The following is a 22,898-nucleotide window of genomic DNA, read 5'->3' on the forward strand; positions in this document are numbered from 1 at the left end:
CCGTGTGCTTACCCTGCCGTAGTGCCTATTCCTGAATGTGTAACTGGCTGCTCTTGTCCCACTCTTCTCCAGCCCTTCTTCGAGGTCCCGAGTGAGCCATTCATGGATGTGCCTGGCGGCCAGCCCTTGACTCCAGAGGAGCCAAAGGCAGCAAAAGACAGGGGAATCGGGGAGCTGATCAAATACCTCAATGCCAATCCTATCAGCGGCCTGCTGGAATACGCCCGGTCCAATGGGTTTGCAGCAGAGTTCAAAATGATCGATCAGATGGGACCACCTCACGACCCAAAGTAAGTGTCTGTGTGTGACCAGGGCAGGCCTGGCGCAATGCTGTGTCTCCGCCTGGCATAGCGAATTCCGGGATAAGCTGCTGTCAGCATCATGCTGCCTCCCCCTTGAAGCTGGCAGCTGTTATACAACTAATCCGCTGTGCCAGTGACCTGCTGCTGCTTTTGTAGGTTTATCTACCAGGCCAAGGTTGGAGGGCGTTGGTTCCCCGCCGTGACTGCACATAGCAAAAAGCAAGGCAAGCAGGAAGCAGCTGATGCAGCACTCCGGGTCCTGATTGGGGAGACGGAGAAAGCTGAGCGCACGGAAGGACTGAGCATCACAGAGGTAATTTCTCTAGCTGGAGCTCGGCCATCATACATGCTTCTGCTGCTCAGTCTGGTGGGACTGTTGTCACTCAGCTTCACTGCTGATCACTGACCTGTGGCTGTTCTCTCTTTGGCTGGCTCCCTCATCCTCTCCTGGCCTGCGCTAGAGCTGCTCTGCGGACGACAAACACTTACCTGCCTCCTGCCAGCATGCACTGAACCAGCCCTGCGCACTGGTCCGCAAGCAGCTGCTGTGTGGTCCTGTGAGCCCCTGCTCCACAGTCAGGCGTTCTTTTGCACCTTGTGGCCCGTTCTGGCATTGTGTGGCAGTTCTGAAGCAGCCCGTCAGATGTGAGCAAAGCTCTGAGTGGGGCAGCATTGCTGAGGCGGCCTTTGAGCCCGCTCTCTCCTAAGATGTACGTTCCCTGCTGCAGAGCAGGTGCTGGCAGAACAGCTCTTACCTAGTAATAGGGCAAAACAGCAGTCGTGTAGCACTGTAAAAACTAACAAAATAACGGGATTCAGAATGATGAGCCAGGTGCCCACTGTACACTCTGCCCGCAGGCACGCGAAGGAAGGAGTCCTAAGGCGCTGCTGTTAGCGACATCCTGCTGGCTGAGTCCTGGGGACCTGGGGCAGGATTGTTCCTTACTGTTCAGTTTAAGCATTCTCAGGGAGGGGGATTCCAGCCCTTCTCTGGGGAAACCATTCTTCACCCCAGTGCATCTCACTGCCAGGGAGCAAGGCCATGTGCTGGTGCTGCGTTCAGAACTGCACGTGAGCATTTGGAGCATGGTAGAGCAGAGCTCTCTGGAGAGGTGCCCCCTCCACACGGGGGCGTCTCTGCATCTGCTGTGCAAAGTTACCTTTGCTTTTCTTGCTGGTTTAGCCCATGGCAAACTCACCACTAGCTGCACACCTGCTCTTCCGCTTGCCACTGGAGTGCCCTGGAGCCTACCCTCCCCCTGAGCTCTGCTGCTGATTGGCTTCCTTTTTGACTCGGTTTACATAAGTGAGTGACCTGCCTGTGATGTCCAGTGCTCCTGTCTTGTCTCCCCTTTCAGCTCCCTGTGAGCGGCAGCACTCTGCATGATCAGATAGCTATGCTGAGCCACCAGCGCTTCAATGCCCTCACCGCTCGTATCCAGCACAGCCTGCTTGGACGGAAGATCCTGGCTGCGATCATCATGCGGCGAGGCGAGGAGGGCCTGGGAGTTGTGGTCAGCATTGGCACAGGTACGAGCCCTCACTTCCAGCATGCATTAAACACTGACCCCGTGGGGGCCAGGTAGAGGTCTTGCAAGCAGTAGGCACAGGCCGTTCCCAGGGGCTCTGTAAGGGAGAATGGGACACAGCCCCTTCTGAATGCCCTGCAGAGGTAAAGAACTTTCCCAGGCTTCCTTTGACGTAACCGGTGATCTGGTTACAAAGAAGGAAACGGCAAACGTGCCTTGAGCGATAGCACGCTCGATCTTCACTTTCACTGCTGCACGCTGCTCTGTGCATCAGCACCTGGATTCTCCTCTGGGGGTCAGACAACACAAGGGCCTAGGGCTCCCTGGGCTTTGGCCCCTAAATCCCCACACACACCCTTGTTGGTGGCAGGCAGCTGGTGCTGCTTTGCTTCTACCCTGGAACTCCAGGGTCCCTGACATAACTGAGGTAGATCTAGCTTGGAGCTATTCCTAGAAAGAGGCAGGTGATGTGTGTGGAGTAGAACTCTGTCCTTTTTATTTCCTGCTGGGATGGGTGGGAGCTGTGCTGCTCAGGAGCCAGCTGGGTGAGATAAGACCCGGCCTTTTCAGCAGCCGCCCTGCACTGACTCCTCCTTCCCTGCCCTCCAGGTAATCGCTGCGTGAAGGGAGAGGAGCTCAGCCTTAAAGGAGAGACTGTAAATGACTGCCACGCAGAAATCATATCCCGGCGAGGCTTCCTGAGGTGAGGGATGCGGAGTCTGTGCTCTCTGCTGGAAGGAGGATCGGGAGCAAGGCACAGAAGGGTGCACCCAGCTGCCCACATTGGCCAGGGAGCTGTGCCTAGCAGGCAGCCCCTCTCCAGCAATATGGTCTGTGTCAGACCTCTTTGGTGCCCAGGTGCTACAGATAGCCAGTCCCTGCTGTTTACCTAGAGTCTGAGTGCTTTCCTGTCAAGGCCTTGGCCTCTCTGCCAATGTGAGTATGCGCTCCCTGGCTCTGAAGTGTTCTCGGCAGGGCTGGCATTCCTGACTGTCCTGCCTTCATGCACCCAAACCAAAAGACACCACGAATCGCATCATGTCTTTCACTGAAGCCCTTTTCCACCTCCAGTGCAGACTGCTGCTGCTCACTGCCTGTGTTGGGCACGCTGGGAGCTCAGCTGGTTCTGATCTCTGGAGTGAACCACCTTCTGACCCACTGGCTTTGTTTCCAGGTTCCTCTACAGCGAACTGCTGAAGTACAATCCTGCCGACCCCTCCTCCATGGAGCAGAGCATATTTGAGCCAGCAGGAGAGAACAGACTCAAAATAAAAGACAACGTTACCTTCCACCTCTACATCAGGTCAGCCTGCCACACAGGGCTGCCAACCTCTGTGGGGCCTGCCCCATTCATCTTCCCAGCTGCTGTGTCCTTTGGTGGGCCTGAGCCCCAGCTGGCCCCTCACCTCCGCAGTCCCCATGTATTGGTAGCATGCACTAGCTTGCAGGGGCTGCAGTGCTGTCCTGAATGGGCGGTGTGGGGCCCATTGTTACAGGTCTCCTCATGGTAGCTCGCTTGATTGCTGTCGCTAGTGGCTTTGCCCTCCCGAGTGGGGAAGTGAAGACAAAGCTGCACGTCTAGGCAGGTCTGGAGTGTAGATGACTTGCGCACACCTCAGTAACAACCTCTGCCAATGCAGAGCTGGCGTCGGAGGCTGGCGCAGGCCAGCGTTCCCATGCCCTGTGCAGGTGGGTTTATGCTAACTGGGGCTGGGGGCTGTTGGTTTGCTTCTAGCACGGCGCCTTGTGGAGATGGGGCCCTCTTTGACAAATCCTGCAGTGACCAGGCAGGTGCGGCGGGGGAGGGCCAACACCAGCCTCTGTTTGAGAATCCCAAGCAGGGGAAACTGCGCACCAAGGTGGAGAATGGTGAGTCCTGCAGCCGCGAGAGCACCTCAGTCAGGCTGAGGGTCAGCCACACAACACGCTCCTAGCTGGTGATCTCTGTCCAGCTCCATTCGGCTCTTCCGTGTGGTAACCCGCCAGGAGACGCCGAGCCCTGGGGCCAGAGGTTGGGAGTCTCCTCGTCCCTCTCCAGGAGAGAAGCCACATGTGACCTGTGCCCTCTGAGGGTGCTGGCCAGAGAGCTGGCCTGGGCATGGGCACCCTGGTGCAAGGATAGGAGCCGGGCTGCGGGTGCTGTCCCATAGCCCTTTCTTCTGTTTGTGCCGGCTGCCGCCACAGGGTCAAGTGAGTGAAGGCAGTGAGGGTTAGAGGAGGGGTGAAGGGAGCAGGCAAGGGCCTGCTTCGGTGGAAAGTCGCACTCTGCCCTCAGACGTTGCTCTGATTGTAGCACTGCTGCTCATCTGGCTTCAGCTGAGTGAGAACTTGTCTGTCTCCAGCCTGCACAGTTCTCCCTGTGCTCGGTGCAAGAGCATGCCCAGCCAGTCCTGGCAGCAGGCCACAGGGTAGTGGAGCGTGTCGTCCTCTGCGCGTGTGGGAATGTGCTGACTTGGAGGCACATGTGTTAGCTTCAGGGCGCCAGGCAGAGAACGTGGCGAGTGCCTTGGCGGAAGGGGGCTTATAGCTGCTTGGTCTGTCTGGCTCTTTACAAGTCGCTTTCCTTTGCTCCCCTGCAGGGGAAGGCACCATTCCTGTGGAGTCAAGTGACATTGTGCCTACATGGGATGGGATTCAGCATGGGGAGCGGCTGCGAACCATGTCCTGCAGCGACAAAATCCTGCGCTGGAACGTGCTTGGCCTGCAAGGGGCATTGCTGTCGCATTTCATGCAGCCAGTGTACCTCAGCTCCGTAACGCTTGGTATGAAACCCTGAGCTGTCAGGGCATGCAGGAGCTGAGTGCCGGATAGCCTCCCTGTGCAGTAACGGACAAGACCGTCGCCGGGTGGGAGGAGGGCCGTGGCAGCAGAAGGCGAAAATCCCAGCAGAGAGGCACCGTTAGGAAGCACAGGGATGAGCGGGGATGTTCCTAGCTCTTGGTTTGGCAGTTTGAGGATAAAGGGAGACGGACGCTGCCTGTAAATGTTTTATAGCCATGAACAATGCAGTGTGTAAAACTGAGCCCTTCTTGTGCTCATGGCGCAGGAAGTGTCTGGTGATCGGAAAATTGCTGTCCTGAACCTTTCTGCCTCCAGCTTTCCGAGCAGAGTGATGCCTCTTCTCAGGTGTCAGCCTGCACCAGAACGAGGCAGCTGCTCTGGTTCCTAACGCCTGCACCTGTGTCTTTCCAGGTTATCTCTACAGCCAGGGTCACCTGACACGTGCAATCTGCTGCCGCATGTCGAGAGACGGGAGCACCTTTGAAGCAGGTCTCCAGGCTCCGTATCACGTTAAACACCCTGAGGTACTGCTGGCTTGGCAGCTCTTAGTGTCCATTCTTCCCTCCCCTACAAGGGGCCAGCCCCCTGCCATCGCCCATTCTGCTTCCGTGGGACTTGGTGGACCACCTGCCAGAAGGTTAACACCCGGTGAACCTGCCGGCCGTAGCAGGAAGGTTTAACTTCCTTTGGGTATTTGACAGACCAGATACCTAGCCCGGGCCAGAGAGGCCAGAGTCGCTGGGTCTGTGCTTCCCTGTCTGTCAGCCATCTGCCACATCTGGCCAGGTGTGAATGGCTCAGGGGACCTCCATGCATGCTCTGGTGCCTAGACAAGACACAGCAGACTCCATTTTCAGTGCATGTTGGGTCTAACCAGAGCCTGGGGGCCATTGCTCGCCAGAGGCAGGTGAAGTGTATACACAGGGCATCAGAAACATTTTGCCTGTGACCCGGGGGAGGGGGTGTGAGGAGAGGCTGACTTACCCATCGGCCAGTCTGAGACCCATGCACCCTTCAGCTGTGCAGTGGCTCTCTCAGTCTGCTGAACAAGCCCGTCTCCCTCTGGCCTTAGGTGGGGAGAGTTAGTGTGTACGACTCAGCCAGGCAGACGGGCAAGACGAAGGAGTCTAGCGTGAACTGGTGTCTTGCCGACGAAAGCGAGGTGGAAGTCCTGGATGGCACAAAGGGCAAAGTGGATGGGTGAGCAGAGCGCTCTGGAGAGGGCCCTAGGGGAGTGTGTGCAGGGGCTGGTTTGCCATGTGACATTGCCGTGCTCTGCTGTGTGGGGAGGGCCTGGGGGACAGGAGCCCCTGCACACGCTAAAACGGGGTGCGGCTCCATTAGACCAGAGTGGTGGCCAGCTGTTCTCAGTCTCTCCCCTTCCTGGAGCTGTCCTGCCAGTGGGGCCTCCTAGAGAATGGAGCCTCCATAGGCAGAGCGCTCTGCCAAGGGAGGGTGCATGAGGCATTCATCGCTGCAGCTGCTCCCTGTGACAGGGCCAGGGCAGTGAAGTCACCGAGGGGCTGCGTGGGTGCCCACCAGAGGGGCCCCGTCTCTGCCCCAGAGAGCGGCCTGTCCATCCCTGGCTGGAAAATTGGCCTCCCAAGTGCTCTCCTAACTCTGCTGCCCAGCAGCGTGATACCCGAGCACTTGGAGAGCCCCCTGTGCCTGGGGGCGAGGGAGGGGAGGGGGAGCGTCAAGGCTTCACTGCTGTTTGCGGAGTGCTTGGAGAGCTGGGTGCTGCATTGCTGTGCTTGCTGGTGCCCACAAGTGCCAATTTCAGGCCTGATCCTGCCATGAGACGGTCTGAGCACCAGGCTCTGCCCACATGGCTCCATGGCAGGCCCACGCCTTCCCTCCCAGCCCTGCTCCGGCTGCCGGGCTCTCATTCGGCGGGTGTTCTTCGCCTTCCCAGACCAAAGCTGGAAGTGTCCCGTGTGTCCAAGAGGAGCCTGTTCACCCTGTTCCAGCAGCTCTGTGCCAAGGTTGAGCGCCAAGACCTGCAGAGCCTAGTGCTGTACTCGGACGCCAAGGAGGCCGCCACAGCCTACCAGGGAGCCAAGCGACACTTCTTCCGGGCCCTGGAGGAGATGAGCTATGGGAGCTGGATCTGCAAACCCCAGGAGGAGAAGAGCTTCTCTCTGTCTGATGCCTAGGGAGCTGCCCCTCTGCGCGCACATGCGCTTCTTTGTTCCTCCTTTGGTTTGTAAGCAGAGCCAGGAATGTTGAATAGGGTTGTGGATGTCCCAGGGTCTCTCCTCCTTTTGGGTGTCGTGGCAGCACAGCTGGATTCTGCAGGGAGGGACGTCTGCATTCGTGTTAGTCTTTCTGCGTGAGTGTGTGCTGGGTGTGTGGCTGGTGCGTGTGCACTCGTGTGTGAGAGCCCACAATGACCACGCATGTAAATGATACCACCAGAGAGCCCACACCCCGACCCTTCCTTGCAGCAGCTGGGAGACGCTCCACTTTACACTGGTCAGGTTCTTTGTGTCCCCATATCATTTTAGAGCATTTCAGCCTCTTAGCCTTCCCGGAACACTTCCCTCTGAGTGGCAGCTCTTGGCAGAGCTCCCTGGGGCTTCTCCTTCCCAGCAGTCCTGCCGGGGGTGGGGGGTTCACCCCTCAGCCTGACGTGGGTTGAAGACAGGGTGATCTCTGCCTGCAGCTGCTGTTTCATTCTGGGATCTGCCTGTCAGCTGTCGAAGGCGCTGACTGGGCTCAGGGCTAGCTGCAGACTGCCCGTTACACCCGAGCTGGCACCCACCCACCCCCGTAGTTGGCAGTAGTACCCCTGGGTCTGGCACGGCAGCCTGTTCTGACACACCCTGGTGATAGGAAGGACTGGGGCTTGGTTTCTGGAGTCCTGCTGAGATGGGCCAGTCTCAAATCCTGCCCCACTGGCTGGTGGGCGAGCAGCACCAGAGGGGGGCCCCTAGACTTGCCAGGTAGGAGAGCAGTACTTCAAGGTGCACCTCTGTGAAGCTTCCCCCAGGTCCACCTTTGGCCAGGTTTGTGATAGACGCAGCAGCAGCACAGTCCCTTTTACTGACATGGGACCTGGGCTTTCAGGCCTGGCCTCCTTTTTCTTTTTTGAACTGCGTGCCTTGAACAGGTCACAGATTTTAGCTTGGCTCCAGGGCGGGCTCCATTGCCTTTGTTTTATGCTCTGCCCCATGACTCTGGCTGCAGACCCAGGCCCATCACCTGCAGCCTTGGGCCCAGCCAGCCTGTCCTCTGTGGTGGGCGCAGGAATCAGAGAGGCCTTTGCAGGTGCCAGGGTCTGAGGCAAGGTCTGTCTGTTGAGAATGCTGATGGGTGGCTGTGCTCCCACCCGCCCTCTTGGCAGGGCTGGGTCAGGCAGCCCAGGGAGAGGGGCCATGGCTCTGCGTGCTGGCGCTGTGGAAGGACCTGGCTGCACCAGCTAGTGTCATCTTCCTTCTCCTGGGTGATGGACCCAGTCCTACCCAGCCTGCATGGCCTGCTAGACCTAGAGGCCCAGGCCACAGAATTAGCTATTGCTTGTTTGACCAGAGCTGGCCCGGGTGCTGCAAGGGCCTTGTCAAAGCTGGTCTGGTCACCTGGTGCAAGGGAGAGGGGTGTATTGAGTGGTGCTGGGTCTCCTGGGGAGCAGTCGAATGCTGCCTGAGGTGTTGGGAGCTGTGGAAGGGAGGCTGGGTCTGAGTGTGCAGGCTGCCCCTGCAGTAATGGGAGGCCCTGATCCATTCTTACTCCATACTCTGGTTCTCCCTGTGCCCCAGCTGTGTAATTAGCTGCACTGTTGGAGGGCTGGAGCAGTTCCTGGCACACATGGTCGGGGACACTCCTGTAAATATGCTCCACCTCAGCCCCTGTAGTTCTCTCCTGTCGCACTGGCCCTAGAGAGCTGGGTGGAACCAAGGTAGATTCATTCAGAGGATGGCAGCAACCAGCCTTTTATTGTATTGTCATTTTTGTAAGTCTGCTTTTAAGTGCCCCGATATCAATGATTTGAAGTCAGAACATTCCGCATAACAATAAAACCCTGTATTGTTAGCCCTGTTCCCTGGGTGCTTTTAACTCGGCGAGTTCAGACGGGCCCAGGCTGATGTTCCTTTAAGTTGCATCAAGCGGGGGGGTTATCACGTAGTCTGCTGGACACGGTTCCAGGGGCTGAGCCAGGGCCTGTGCTGGGGCTCTGCCTTTCGGGGCAGGGGGCTGTACTGAGCAGCAGCTCTTCAGGAGCAGGTTAAATCTCCTCCATGCTGAGCTGACACTCTCCCTGGCCCAGGCATGCTCAGCTGTCGCTGGCTCAGGACATGGCTCTGTCCACCCCGGGCACTTCCCTCCGTGGTCCCAGCTGGGCTGGAGCAGGAGGATCCCCCTGTGATGGAGTAGGGGGGGTGCATGTGTGAGTCAGGCTGGATGTCCGAGGCAAGCAGCAGCTCCCAGTGGCTAAGGATGACCCTGGGGCTACAACTGGCACATAACACCTCTGCCTGAACAAAGAGCAGGGAGGAGCTGAGCTGGGTTTTGAATCGGGGGCGGCAGTTAGAGGCGAGGAGAAGGGAGAGCTGGAAGGCAGCCAGCCTGAGGAGGGGAAAGCTACACCCCAGAGGGGCACCCCTCGGGGTCTTCCCCCCAGGACAGGTTGGAAGGACTGTCTCTGGCTGCTATGCTGTTGCTTCTGTGAGAAACTGGACATCTGTTGCCTAATAAACCTGCTGTTGTACCTGCTGAGTGAGAGTCACTCCTGCCAGCGGACGGGGTGCAGTGCAGGGGGACCCCTGAACCCCATCACACTGGTGTCAGAAGTGGGATGCACTGCACCCACGGATGAGCTCCCAGCAGTGGCTGACTGAGCACCAGAGAAGGAAGGAGTCTCACAAGAGTCAGAGGGGGAACAGAGCCATTCCTGCAGCTGCTGCTGGTGAGTGGATACCCCGGGAAATAGCGGGGAGATGGATTATACCCGACTCCTGAAGGCAGAGCTAGCGGGGCTGTGCAGAGAGAGGGGCCTGACCGTGGGGAAGGCGACCAAGGCCCAGCTCATTGCACAGCTGGAAGAGAATGACCGATCCGAGGGGGCAGAGCCTGTCCCGGCAGAAAGTGGCCGGTCAGCCTCGGGAAGCATTTCGGATTCTCCGACAGGAGCAGGGGCTCGACGCCGTCCGACAGACGCGGTGCCCACCAGGTCGCGCTCAGCTAGCGGTGGTCCATCGCGGGCAGAGTCCCCCGCCGCAGAGCTGAGACGGCTGGAACTCGAGGTGAAATTAAAGGAACTGGAGCACCAGGAACGGGAAAGAGAGCGTGAGCATGAGCGACAGGAACGAGAAAGAGAGCGTGAGCGCCAGGAACGGGAAAGAGAGCGTGAGCGTGAGCTCCAGGAACGGGAAAGAGAGCGTGAGCGTGAGCTCCAGGAACGAGAAAGAGAGCGTGAGCACGAGCGCCAGGAACGAGAAAGAGAGCGTGAGCACGAGTGCCAGCTACAAGAGAGACAGCGGGAGGAGAGAGAGCGAGAGCGGGAGCATGAGCGAACCATGGCAGAGGCGAGACGCCAAGAGGCCCCAGCTGCGGTAAGCGGGGAGAGGGCCAGACGGCTCGGGGTGGCCAGTCACTTGGAGACGCGTGTGCTGGCCCAGTGTCAGGACACAGGGGACATGGACGAGTTCCTTACCGCCTTCGAGCGAGCCTGTGAGTTGCATGAGGTTCCCCCAGATGAGTGGCTCCGGCACCTCACCCCCTTGCTGGGCCGGAAGGGCGCAGCGGTGCTCAGCCAGCTGGTGGGGCTGCAGCCTGGGGACTATGAACGGTTCAAACAGGCCCTGCTGCATAAGTTCGGGCTGACTCCGGAGATGTACAAGAAGAAGTTCCAGGAGGCGCAGAAGAGGCCAGAGGAAACCCACGTAGATACAACCGCCCGCCTGAAGCAATACTACCAGAAGTGGGCATTCGGAATGGGAGTCCAGTCCGTAGAGGACCTGATCGAGCTGGCGGTTGTGGAGCGATTCTACGAGATGTGCGCACCTGACCTGAGGGTGTGGCTCATGGACCGGAAGCCAGGGGACTCACATGATGCAGGGAAACTGGCAGATGACTTCACAAACAGCCGGGCCAGGTTTGAAAGTGAGCCCCACAAGGAGAGGGAGTCTCGGAGAGAGAGGGAGTCCCGGAGGGAGAGGGAGTCCTGGAGAAACCGAGAATCTCAGAGAGACCAGTCCCTAACTGTACGACAGAGGGGACCACCTCTTGGGCAAGCCCAGGAAAGGGGCCAGCCACCCACCCCCCAGAGAGCCAAACAGAGCCCGGACAGAGCAGCCGGCCCGAGGGACACAACCAGACCCAGGCTGTTACCGCTGTGGGCGAAAGGGGCATAGAGCAGCCCAGTGCCCCAGGCTCCCAGACAGGTTGAGCAGGCCGGGGGGTCATGGAGTCAACTGGGTGGGGTCCCAGAAGTCAGAGGGGCTGGCGGCCAAGGCGGGTGGTGCTGACAATGGGCACTCGGATTGGGCCGAATCCGCCCCACAGACCAGCTCCTCAGGGGGACCAAATGCTCAGAGGCCAGTTTACAGAGTGGGGGCAGCGCTACCTCTGTGGAGCAAGTGTCTCAAACACCTCGAGGTAGACGGGAAAAAGGTCACGGGGTTCTGGGACACAGGCGCTGACGTGACGCTGGCCCGACCCGGGGTGGTGGCAGCGGGCTGCATGATACCCGATTCCCACCTGACGATAACAGGAATTGATGGGACCCCTTTCAAGGTGCCCATGGCGAGGGTGCACCTGAAATGGGGGAAGAAGGAAGGCCCCAAGGAAGTGGGCGTGCACAGCCATTTGCCGGCAGATGTACTGATGGGGGCTGACCTGGAGAACTGGCAAGGTGAACGCCCTCGTGCCCTGGTCCTGACCCGTAGCCAAAGAAAACGAGGGGTGCGCTCCCCAGATTCAGGGGTACAGGCCCAGCCAAAGCCACAGGGGCCAACCCTGAGAGAAAGGGGGCTCCCAAAAACCAGATCTCACAGGCCAGGGATGCTGGAGCCAAGCAGGGATGGGGAAGTAGCCTCCGCTCCTGCCCGAGCGGAAGAATTCCAGGCAGAGCAGCAGAGAGACCCCTCCTTGCAGAAGCTGAGGGAACTGGCCAGTCTCAGCCCAGCTCCGCAGCTGGGGGAGGGCTGCAGGGAGAGATTCCTGTGGGAAAAGGGATTCCTGTACCGGGAATGGGCTCCCAGACGCAAAGCGGAGCCATGGAAGGTCCAGAGGCAACTGGTGGTTCCCCAAAAGTACCGGCGCAGGCTGCTGTACCTAGCTCATGATGTCCCGCTCGCAGGACACCAGGGGATCCACCGCACCAGGAGAAGGTTGTTACAGAACTTTTTCTGGCCAGGGATCTTTGCAGCTGTCCGTCTGTATTGCCTGTCCTGCGATCCCTGCCCGAGGGTGGGGAAGAGCCGGGACAAGGGGAAAGCTGCCCTGAGGCCACTGCCCATCATAGAGGAGCCTTTCCAGAAAGTGGCTATAGACATAGTGGGACCCTTCAGCAAGGCAACGCGTTCGGGGAAGAAATATATTTTGGTGGTGGTAGATTTTGCCACGCGATACCCAGAAGCAGTGGCCTTGACCTCTATCGACGCTGACACCGTGGCAGATGCACTGCTGTCCATTTTCAGCAGAGTGGGGTTCCCCAAGGAGGTCCTCACAGATCAGGGGTCCAACTTCATGTCGGCCCTACTGCAAAGCTTGTGGGACAAGTGTGGGGTCCGGCACACCTGGGCCACAGCCTACCACCCGCAGACCAATGGGCTGGTGGAGAGGTTCAATGGGACTCTGAAGCAGATGCTGAGAACCTTCATGAATCAATACCCCCATGACTGGGACAAGTACTTACCCCACCTGCTGTTTGCATACAGGGAGGTGCCCCAGGAATCCACGGGGTTCTCCCCGTTTGAGCTGCTGTATGGAAGGAGGGTACGGGGACCCTTGGACTTGCTCAGAGAAGAGTGGGAGGGGACGGCCTCCCCTGAAGGGGAGTCAGTGGTACAGTATGTACTGACCTTCCGGGAAAAACTCACCGAGCTCATGGGCCTGGCCAGGGAGAACCTCTCCATGGCCCAAAGGAAGCAAAAGGTCTGGTATGACCGTAACGCCAGGGCCCGAGCCTATGCCACCGGGGACCAAGTGATGGTCCTTATACCTGTGCGGCGGAACAAGCTGCAAGCGGCCTGGGATGGGCCCTTCAAGGTCGTCAAACAGCTAAATGACGTGAATTATGTGGTGGAACTGTCGAACCGGGCCCACCGCCACCGGGTCTATCATGTGAACATGATGAAACCTTACTGGGACAGGCAGAATTTGGTGCTGGCCGTGTGCAGACACTGGGAGGGGCAGGAGGAAGATCCCTTGGTGGATTTACTCACAAGAACTGGAGCCGGCTCCTTGCTGGAGTCTATTCCCCTCTCAGACCAGCTGACCCCTGCCCAGCAGACGGAGATCAAAGAGGTGCTGCATTCGCATCAACAGCTGTTCTCGGACAGACCCGGACGCACTGACCTGGCTGCATCACATGAAAGGGGCCAACGCCAAGCTCCTGCGGTGGAGTCTGCTCCTGCAGGACTACGACATGGAGGTGGTCCACGTCAAGGGGAGCAACAACACCATAGCCAATGCCCTGTCACGCAGGGAGGGCCCCGAACTTCCCCAGGTCACTGGCTAAGTGACCCCGCTCAGTGCGGTCTGGAAGGGGGGAGAGATGTGATGGAGTAGGGGGGGTGCATGTGTGAGTCAGGCTGGATGTCCGAGGCAAGCAGCAGCTCCCAGTGGCTAAGGATGACCCTGGGGCTACAACTGGCAGATAACACCTCTGCCTGAACAAAGAGCAGGGAGGAGCTGAGCTGGGTTTTGAATCGGGGGCGGCAGTTAGAGGCGAGGAGAAGGGAGAGCTGGAAGGCAGCCAGCCTGAGGAGGGGAAAGCTACACCCCAGAGGGGCACCTCTCGGGGTCTTCCCCCCAGGACAGGTTGGAAGGACTGTCTCTGGCTGCTGCACTGACGCTTCTGTGAGAAACTGGACATCTGTTGCCTAATAAACCTGCTGTTGTACCTGCTGAGTGAGAGTCACTCCTGCCAGCGGACGGGGTGCAGTGCAGGGGGACCCCTGAACCCCATCACACCCCCTCTCCAAAAGGCCCCACAGTGGCAATTCAGAGATTTCAAGGCCTGCAGGGGCTCTGACTCGCTGTGACATGGGCCAAGCAGATTCACCCCAGGTCTCCCATTCTGTGCCCAGCAACTTCTGCCTAGCTACAGTCCATCCCCTAACCGGCAGCCAGGCTGGTTCCAAAGAGCTCGCGAGTGACTCCACCATTCCCCTGGGTAATCCCCAGGGCTGGTCACCCTCCCATGACAGTCTGCCCCTAAGCTCCCCTCACTGCCTTTGGGGCTGGCTGAGCAGTGGGGCCTCCAGCCCCCAGGCATGGAGGGTGTTGGGGCCGAGTGCTCCGAGTCGTGCCTGGGGCCATTGGCCGGACAGTTCTGTCAGTGTCGGCACCAGCCTGGTGCGTTCAAAGGACCGGGACTGCGGCTGACAGGCCCTGCCCAAGGCAGCACAGGAGCACCGGGCCGCACGAGACTGGCAGTGCAGGAGCACGGTGATGGCCGTAACTGCCCAGGGTGGTCCTTGGAATGCATTTATAGCGGGGGTGGGGCAAAGGCGGCCCTGCCCCGCTCCAGCCCCCCACCATCCCCAGGGATACAATTCCACGTCCGACCGGTTACAGCCTCCCTGGGGCAGGGCTGGGCTTGCTGCATGTGGAGCACAAGGAGGCTGGGGGCCAGTGTTCCCCCTCAGCTGCGTTTCGTTCTGGGCCAAGGCAGGTGCAGCTGCGCCCCAGCAGTAGAAACACGCTAACAGCTGAGCAGCACGTGACTCTCCTGGGCCGCCCCAGCACTCTGCTCACAGGGCTGCAGAACAGCCCTGGCTGCGCTTGGAGAGTCTGTTCCTGCAGCCAGGGCCTGGGGCTGGTGCTCTGTCGGGTGCCCACGAGCCCTGCAGCTGCGGAGCTCTGGCTCCCCCGTGGCCCAGGAGTCCGTTTCCATGCAGGAGAAGGGATGGTGTCTGCTCTGCCGTAGGGCTGCCGGGTTCTGTCCCTGCAGCCCCACTGCCTGTGTCTCTGTCCTTATGGGGGCCAGGGTGGCCCTTTCCCACTACCGTAATGTTGCCAGGACTCCCCCCACCCTCCCCGGAGAACTGCACCCCTCCCCCTGCTCCAAGCACACCGCCATGAGGGGACACACTTAGAAATAAAGGGGGGTTAAACAAGGCTTTAAACTAATCCCCCCCCGCCCCACATCCTGAGTCCCTATGATTATTTATTGGCTGTGGTGACTTCAGGGGCCCCTGCTCCAGCCCCCTGCCACCCCCAGGGGTACAATTCTGTGCAGCACTGGGCTTGCATCTCACTCCAAGGGCCGTGCCTGGGGCCCGTTCACCTATCTCCCCTGAGGTTGCCCGTGCCTGGCTGTGCTGAGCCACAGCGTGCCCAACCGGCCCTGCCCCTGCTGAATGGCACTGAGCAGCGCCAGCAGAGAAAACCAGCCCTCTTCCCTCACACCCGCCGACTGGGGGCCTATTGGCCTTGCTCATCCCTGGGGGAGATGTGCCCCCTTCCCCCAGCAGGTGCAGCTGCTGGAGCAGGACCGGTCCCCACAGAGGGCAGGGGACTGTCAGGGCTGGTTCTCGAGCCGCACCCAGCTCGTGGCCTGTCTCCTTGGCTTTGTGCTCCCTGGGGTGGGCAGCGGCCATAGGACCAGGATGTCTTAGGGTGGAGGCAGGACAGCAAAGAGCAGCAAGGCCTTGAGACACCCCTGACCGCCCTGGGCCCACATGCGCTGTCTGTGACGGCTGCTGAGGTTTCTAGGGGTGCTGTCTGCGCGCGGGGGGGGGGCAGGGCTGCCTGCCTCCCCAGCCCTACTTGGCGCTGGGAGGGCCGTGGGCGTGCTGCGCCAGGGAGTGGGTGGCGTAGTTCTGGAAGAGCGGCTGCAGGAACATGCCGACGGTCCCAAAGACACAGACGAAGACGAAGATCCACAGGAAGAGGCGATCGATCACCATGGCCACGTACTTCCAGTCCTCGCGCACCTGGACGGAGACAGCTCGGTCGCAGTGTGGCCTCCAGCTGCCCTGCCCCCACCCTACCCGGGGGGGCGCGGCAATGGGGCCAGCACAGAGGATGAGTCGGAAATAGCTATGGCTGAGGCGCTTCAAAGGTAGCGGCTCAAGGACAGGGCAGTTATGCAATGGCTGCAGCTGTGCCAGCCCAGCCTCTGACTCCTAGACACCCGAGGCTGGTCGGGACCTCAGGAGGTTCTCTAGTCCAGCCCCTGCCCACAGCAGGCACAACCCCCACTAAGTCATCCCAGCCAGGAGATGTCAAAACCTCTCGGGATGGAGCTTCTGCCACCCTTTTAGGTAACACATGCTCGTCCTTCAGCACCCAGCCAACCTGCACCTCCCCCTCTGTAAGTTCAGCCCATTGCTCCTCATTCGGCCGGTCGTCACCCCCGAGAACAGCCGCTCCTCGTCCTCTTTAGAGCCTGACCAAATCGCCCCTCACTTCTCTTCCGCAAACTAAATAAACCCAAATGGCTCAGCCTCTGCTGATAGACCACGTGCTCCAGGCCCCTCATCTTTTTTGTCACCCTCCACTGAACGTGCTTCAATGCGTCCACATCCTTTCTACGCTGGGGGCCCCAGAACCGGGCGCAAAACTCCAGCTGTGGCCTCACCAGTGCCGAATCGAGGGGAATACCAACTTCTCCGACTCTGCCGAAAATTCTTCTTCTAATGCACCCCAATATGCCCTTAGGCTTCTTGGCCACAAGGCCACTCGGCTGACTCCTATCCCGCCTCTCATGCGCTGTGATCCCCAGGTCCTGTTCTGCTGCACAGCCAGTCAGGCCCCAGCCTGTAACAGTGCTTGGGATTCTTCCGGTCCCAAGCGCAGGGCTGCACTTGTCCGTGTTGAACTGCATCGGATTTCTTTTGGCCCAGTCCTCTGCTCCTGCGAAACCTCCCCCCTCCTTGGAGCTGGACCCCCATGGACCAGGCCTGTTGCCCCTGGTTGGCATGTCAGATCTGCTCCCGAGGCAGCCTGTGCAGCACTGGCCTTAGCCTCTGCCTGGTGGACCCAGGCCCACAGCTGGGGGTGCAAACCAGAGACCTTGGGCCAGCTACCCCCACCTGCCAGAAACAGTTCAGTGAGCCAGGGGCGGCTATGCCAGCCTCATGCCCTGAAGCTGGGCCGTGAGCAGGAGCAGAGCAGTGTGTGGGCCTGGACGCAGGACTCGTGGGAGCAATGCAATAGGAGCCAGTGGGCCCTTGGTATCTCTGCCCTGCCCATTCCCCTCTGCCTCCACCAGGCCCTGGGCTGGCTTGGCTGCGAAGAGAGGCAAAACTGCCTGCCCCAGATAACAGCAAGGTAGGCCTAAGCAGAGACAGTGCAGCCTACTGGTGAGAGCAGGCAGCCTGGCCCTGCTGCCTGATGTGGGGGGGGGGCCTTCCCCTTTGGAGGCCTGTGTGATGCAGGGATTGTCCCAGGAATGATGTGGAACAACGCCTGGGCTGCAGCGCGGCCCTCAGCCCCACAGTGCTGGCTGTACAGGCCTCCCCACCTGCCTCCCGCCCCCTCCCCCACTGCCTCACGTTGCTCCCCACGTGCCCACACAGCAGTGTCCCATGCAAGCCTCCCCATGTGCCCCACCTCCAGCATTCGCCCTAGGCTCTGCTGACACACCTCGATCCCCCCCCCCCTCCTCAGCATGCACCCCTGCGAGCCCACCTGTCTCTCTCAAAGCTGCCAGTGCCCTCAGAGGTGGGCTGAGACCCAGGGCTCCCTCCCCTCCTCGTTCCTCCTGGCACTGCCCAAGTCCTGCCACCACCTCTTCACCCAGGACTGCCACTGCAGCAGAAGCCTGGCCCAGCAGGCGGCCAAGGGCTGGCGAGACCCAGGGGGACAAATGGCCTCAGGATTAACCTGGCACTTTGCACCTCACAAGCCCGCCCCCTCCCCCGTGTGGGCAGAAATCCCACCTCAAGGGGAAGCGCTGGCTCGGGCACCCCCATGCCAGGGAGCCCCAGCCCAGGGTCCTGCCCCTCCCCACTGCATTGCCGCTGACCGGTTCGTGGGCCTTGCACGCAGAGACCCAGCCCAGCCGGAGCAGAAGATTTTCTGGCGCTCAGGGCTGCCTCCTTTCTGCAAACCCTGCAGGCCAGGCTGGACCTCTGCCGGCTGCCCCTTGGCACAAAAGTGCTGCCTGGAAGGGTCAGGCCCTCCCTGCAGGCCTCCGGGTAACGGGGGTGTGATGCACCTCGCCTCTGGGGGCGGGGCTGGAATTTGGGGGGGCCCCTGGGCAAACAGACAAATTATGGTAGGACGCCATCCCCCAGAGAGGGTGGCCGCTGGGGGTGGGGCAGTGCCAGGGACGTGTGTTTGTGTACACATGTGCCCAAAGGCCCGTCTGTGTACACGCACCAGCCTTCCATGGGTGCTTACGTGCAACCTTGCATTCTTGCGTACACGCAGCAGCCTTGCACGAGTGCTTGTGCACACCGCAGCCTTGCACACAGAGATGCCTGTTCCCCTGTGCATGCGCATGCCCACTCTTCCCTCTCTGCCTTCCTGGCTCCCCCAACTCACGCTCTGGTCATCATCCTCACTCCTCATGTGGTCTGCGATGAAGCGCACCCCGTTTACTGCCTCCTCCACCCCACAGCAGCACGGCTGACTGAGCGCCAGGGCTGGGCCCGGACGCTCCTGGTAGCCATTGGCGCCGTCAGCTGCCTCGGTGAACTGCTGCCCACCACTAGCTCCGAACTGCTTGAGGGTGGCCTGGTTGACGAAGCAGGTGCAGGAGCGGGCGCCCTCCCTCAGGAAGCTGCTGTCAGCAGCCCGCTCCTGGTGGTGCCGGCGCTGGCGCAGCTGCTGGTGGGCGCAGCTCTGGCGCGGCTGCTTCATAAAGAGGAAGGCGGGCAGCTTGTCCAGGAAGACGGCCTTGACCCAGGGAGGCATGGTGTGGGTGGTGGGCGAGCGGTGGTGCACGTTGAGCACGCACACACTGGTGACAATGGAGAAGGTCACCAGCACCATGGTGAACATGAGGTACTTGCCCACCAGCGGCACGTCCAGCGAAGTGGGCGGCACAATCTTGGAGATGAGCAGCAGGAAGACGGTGAGGGCCAGCAACACGGAGATGCAGAGTGTCATCTTCTCGCCGCAGTCGGAGGGCAGGTAGAAGACCAGGATGGCCAGCGAGGTGATGAGCACACAGGGGATGATGAGGTTGATGGTGTAGAAGAGAGGCTTGCGGCGGATAATGAAGTCATAGGTGATGTCCACGTAGGTGGAGTCGCCAGGGTTCTCGTTGCGCCGCCCTGGCAGGGCCACGATGTCCCACTCGCCGCTGGGCGTGAAGTCATCCAGGCTGGCCACGTCGCTCTTCAGCACCAGGTCGAGCTCCGTCCGGTCGTAGGTCCATGAGCGGAACCGCATGGTGCAGTTCTGCTGGTCGAAGGGGAAGTGCTTCACCTCGATGCGGCAGGCGCTCTTGTAGATGGCTGGCGGCAGCCAGAAGATGCTGCCGTCGTAGGAGACCACCGCATTGGAGTAGAAGGAGACCTCGTACATGCCGTCGGCACTGCACAGGGGAGAGGGGCCAGTGGGCGGCAGGGCTGGGTACGCCCCCAGCTGGGGCAGAGCCACGGGCAGGACCCTACCCCCCCACCTGCACAGCCATGCTGGGCTCTGCCAGGGCTGAGGCTCAGGGGTGTCAAACAGCTCATGAGGTTAGGAGAGCTGCTGGGATCTGGGCCAGGTGGAAGCAAGGGGACAAGGTGCTGCCCCTTCCCACAGGGAGCCACATCCCACCTCAGGCCCCCCCAAAAGGGGACAGGTCAGTGCTGGGAGAACTTGCACCCTCAGCGGGCCCAGGCTCGGGGAGGTCAGGGAAGCTGGAGTGGCTGGGCCCAGGCTGCCGTGGCACCTACTTGTTGTAGAGGACGACGTCCGGCAGCCAGATGTGCTTGGAGGGCAGGCGCACCTTCCGCATGTTGTCGAACTCCTCTGGCTTCCAGGTCAGGCGGTAATCTTCCCACTCCTGCGGAGAACGTGCCCAGGGCTCAGCGCCGGCTCAGCCAGACAGTCCCCAAGCCCTGCCTCGGCTTCCAGACAGCCTGGGCTCTGCACCTCGGCTCTGGTGCTGTGCGAGGGACTCCAGCCTGTGTGTCTGCAAATCTCCCCCCACCGCAAACAGGGCCAGGGCCTCAGGCCGGGGCATGGGCTGATGTGCGTGCTGCCTGGGGGTGGGGGCTACCTCCCTATAGGGCCGGACCCGGCGGGGGGGGGGGGGGTGAGACGTTGCGGCACAGGGGGTGCGCACACCCACACACACCCCGCGGCAGGTGTCTCACCTGTGTCAGCCACACATTGGTCGTCATGATCTGCTCCCGCTCGTGCTGCAAGGAGGAGGGCGCAGCGTTAGCAGGAGCTGTGGCACCAGGTGGCCAGCCCAGCCCTGAGCGGGGGCAGTGCTGGGCAGGTTCCCCTGGCAGCACACAGGCACTCAGAGCCAGCGGGGGAACAGGGAGAGGCCAAACTGCAATCACCCACTCACCCTTCCTCCCCACTGCAGGCAAGTCAGGGACAGCCATGGCACAGCCTGGCCCCCAGCAGCGCTGGCGCCTCCCCGGCCAGCCAGGCAGCGGAGCGCCAGGAGGAGGCTGCAGCCCAAGAGTTGACCCTGGGTCGGAGTTAATTCAGAGGAGTCCTATGGCCCGCACTGTGCAGCTCAGCCCTGGTGGTCCTGGAGCAGCTCTGGCTGCAGCAGCTCACCATGCACGCGCGTGCACAGCTGGCCAGCAGATCGCTGCACAGGGGGTGTGCACCTGCACGAGTGTGCACAGCTGGCCAGCAGATCCCTGCACGGGGGGGTGCACCTTCACGAGTGTGCACAGCTGGCCAGCAGATCCCTGCACGGGGGGGTGCACCTCCATGAGTGTGCACAGCTGGCCAGCAGATCCCTGCACGGGGGTGCACCTCCATGAGTGTGCACAGCTGGCCAGCAGATCCCTGCACGGGGGGGTGCACCTCCATGAGTGTGCACAGCTGGCCAGCAGATCCCTGCACGGGGGTGCACCTCCATGAGTGTGCACAGCTGGCCAGCAGATCCCTGCATGGGGGTGCACCTCCATGAGTGTGCACAGCTGGCCAGCATAGCTCTGCACACAGGGGTGTGGCTGCACTGGTGCTCCCCCTCTCTGGGGGGTCTCTACAAGTGGGCACTTGCAGCTTGCGACTGGTGTGACATGCTCAGCACAGCTGGGAAAGCCCCGCGTGCCCAGCCCTGCACCTCCATGCCAAGTGTCTCCAGCACCCAGTCCCTGCCCACGGGTGAGCCTGGCAGTGTGCCGCAGACCCAGCAAACTTACCACGCTGATGAGCTGTGCCAGCGACACCATGAGCTGCACCGTCACCAGCTCTGAGCCATTGGTGGCTGGGCGGATCAGCTTGTTGTAGCGGGACGGGTCCAGGAGGTGCTCAACCAGCCGCTCCTCCATATCAGTGCCCAGGGCTCCTGGGGGATGAAAGGGTGAGACCCTTCAGACCCAGCCTCCTTGTCCCCACAGCTGCCCTCCAGCCTGCCCTGCCCCCCCCCCCACGGGGTTGGCCCTGCTCAGCTGCCCCCCAGCACTACTCCCTCCCCAGGGCCTCGCTGCAACCTGGGCAACAGGGCTCCTGGCTTCAGCATTTGGAGACTGGTCGGCTGATGGGAAACAGCCGCTCTGCAGTCGCTGCTGCAGCACGAGCTCCACAGTGGGCTGGCTGGGGACAAGCGCTAGCACCGGGCTCCCTCAGCCCAGCTCCGTCCCATGGGTGGGAGCCCAGCCAAGCACAGTGCCCCAGACAGAGGCCCTGCCAGGAACGGCCCAGCCAGGCCAGAACGCAGCCTTGAGTGGCGCTGGCCAGCCAGGCAGCAGGGCCCATCCTGCGGAGCTGCAGGACAGCCCAGGCGTGGTGCAGCACATGCTGGTGTGGCCAGGGCAGGTACAAGGTGGTTGGCCGGTGCGAGTGGCCCGTACGGGGCCCCAAACCGGGGTCGCTGCAAGCGAAGGGCAGCTGGGCTGGGCCCGGCTCAGCACCTCTCCCTGGAAGAGGGTCAGCAATGCTGCCCATGCACAGAACAGGGCCTGGGGGCTGCAGCCAGCCTAGCCCTGCACATGGGTGCAGATGCACAGACAGACCGACCAGGGATTGCCCTACGGCCAGCATGAAATGGGGCTTGTGATACAGCTGCTGTGCGCGAAGGGCCCAGCCCCCCACGCCTGCCCTTGGGAGGACAGCACAGTGAGTGACAGGCCGGCTCTGAGGCTGCAAGGGGGGGGGCGGCCAGGCCTGCGAAGGATTCTGGGGCTGGCGTCTCATCTGCCGCTCCTGGGCGCTGCTGATAGCGCTGCCTCCCTGGCCCTTTGCCCCTCATTATGCGCCTCCTTTGTAGCCAGCCGGGCCGGCTGCAGTGGGAAGCACCGCGCCAGCTCAGGGAGAGCGGGCGAGGGGGAGGCCTTGTGCTGCTCATCCCCCCCCCGCCCCCCGCAGCTCTGAGCCGCAGCGTGTGGGGCTGGGGCCGGGGCCGGAGGGCGAGAGCTGTGAGGAGGGCCCTGCTGCGGGAGCGCTGGGGCCAGGTGCCAGCTCTGGGCCAGAGGCTGCTGTGCCTCAGCCTTAACGCTCCCCTTCTAGGGCCCATGGCCTGGCCTGGTGCAGGGTGTGTCCATCTGTCTGTCCAGCCGCTCACATGCCCCAACCTGCAGGAGCCAAGGGGGAGCCCAGGTTGTGGGGCACAACAGCTCCAGGGGCCCAGTCTGCATCCCCCAGGGCTGAACTCCCAGCCTGCTGGGCGGAGGCCAGGAAAGGAGGGAGGGAGGCAGAGCAGAGGGCTGCCTGTGATGGCCAGCGGGGTGGGGTGTGAGAGTCAGGCTGGAAGTGTGTGTGACAGGCAGAGGCTAAGGATGACCCCCTGGGGCTGTAACTTCAGCTGGCAGGTAACACCGCTGACCTGAACACAGAGCAGGGAGGAGCTGAGGGGGGTTTGAATGGGAGGCGGCAGTTAGAAGCTGGAGAGGGAGCTGGAAGGAGCCAGCCTGGCTGGGGGGAAGCTCCTCCCCAGAGGGTCACCCCTCGGGCTCCTCTCCCCAGGACGGGGTGGAATGACTGTCTCTGCCGGCTGTACTGACCCCTCTGTGCTGAGCTGGGCCTCTGTCACCTAATGAAC

General features: G+C 61.2%; 2 protein-coding genes across 4 annotated transcripts in view; one reads left to right on the forward strand and one right to left on the reverse strand.

Moving 5' to 3' along the window:
- Window positions 1–8,644, forward strand: part of ADAR (adenosine deaminase RNA specific) — a 31,337-nt gene extending 22,693 nt beyond the window's left edge. For all 3 annotated transcript variants that reach the window (XM_074981020.1, XM_074981019.1, XM_074981018.1), the window contains exons 6-15: window positions 73–290; window positions 459–615; window positions 1,661–1,832; window positions 2,441–2,534; window positions 3,006–3,134; window positions 3,567–3,700; window positions 4,411–4,593; window positions 5,024–5,136; window positions 5,685–5,812; window positions 6,528–8,644. In XM_074981020.1, coding sequence (XP_074837121.1) covers window positions 73–290; window positions 459–615; window positions 1,661–1,832; window positions 2,441–2,534; window positions 3,006–3,134; window positions 3,567–3,700; window positions 4,411–4,593; window positions 5,024–5,136; window positions 5,685–5,812; window positions 6,528–6,768 — 1,569 coding nt within the window. In that variant the 3' untranslated portion in view covers window positions 6,769–8,644. The remainder of the gene's footprint in view (window positions 1–72; window positions 291–458; window positions 616–1,660; window positions 1,833–2,440; window positions 2,535–3,005; window positions 3,135–3,566; window positions 3,701–4,410; window positions 4,594–5,023; window positions 5,137–5,684; window positions 5,813–6,527) is intronic.
- A 6,453-nt stretch (window positions 8,645–15,097) lies between these two features.
- On the reverse strand, window positions 15,098–21,204 carry CHRNB2 (cholinergic receptor nicotinic beta 2 subunit). Its single transcript, XM_074980628.1, has 5 exons — window positions 21,061–21,204; window positions 20,044–20,088; window positions 19,621–19,730; window positions 18,275–19,271; window positions 15,098–15,717 (listed from the first exon to the last, which is right to left on the reverse strand). Exons 1-5 carry the CDS (start codon window positions 21,187–21,189, stop codon window positions 15,547–15,549), a joined length of 1,452 nt encoding a protein of 483 aa, XP_074836729.1. The 5' UTR covers window positions 21,190–21,204; the 3' UTR covers window positions 15,098–15,546.
- Window positions 21,205–22,898: the final 1,694 nt, after the last annotated feature.

Source organism: Carettochelys insculpta, chromosome 30 (assembly GCF_033958435.1).
Source record: "Carettochelys insculpta isolate YL-2023 chromosome 30, ASM3395843v1, whole genome shotgun sequence".
Classification (NCBI taxonomy): domain Eukaryota; kingdom Metazoa; phylum Chordata; order Testudines; family Carettochelyidae; genus Carettochelys; species Carettochelys insculpta.

What these genes read in the sequence shown, in the direction of transcription:
- CHRNB2 (XM_074980628.1), bottom strand. Translation starts at nt 21,189, where the DNA reads ATGGAGGAGCGGCTGGTTGAGCACCTCCTGGACCCGTCCCGCTACAAC. An exon ending in TGGCACAGCTCATCAGCGTG is followed by an intron (nt 20,089 to 21,060) that starts GTAAGTTTGCTG and finishes TCCTCCTTGCAG; the next exon opens with CACGAGCGGGAGCAGATCAT. An exon ending in CCAATGTGTGGCTGACACAG is followed by an intron (nt 19,731 to 20,043) that starts GTGAGACACCTG and finishes CGTTCTCCGCAG; the next exon opens with GAGTGGGAAGATTACCGCCT.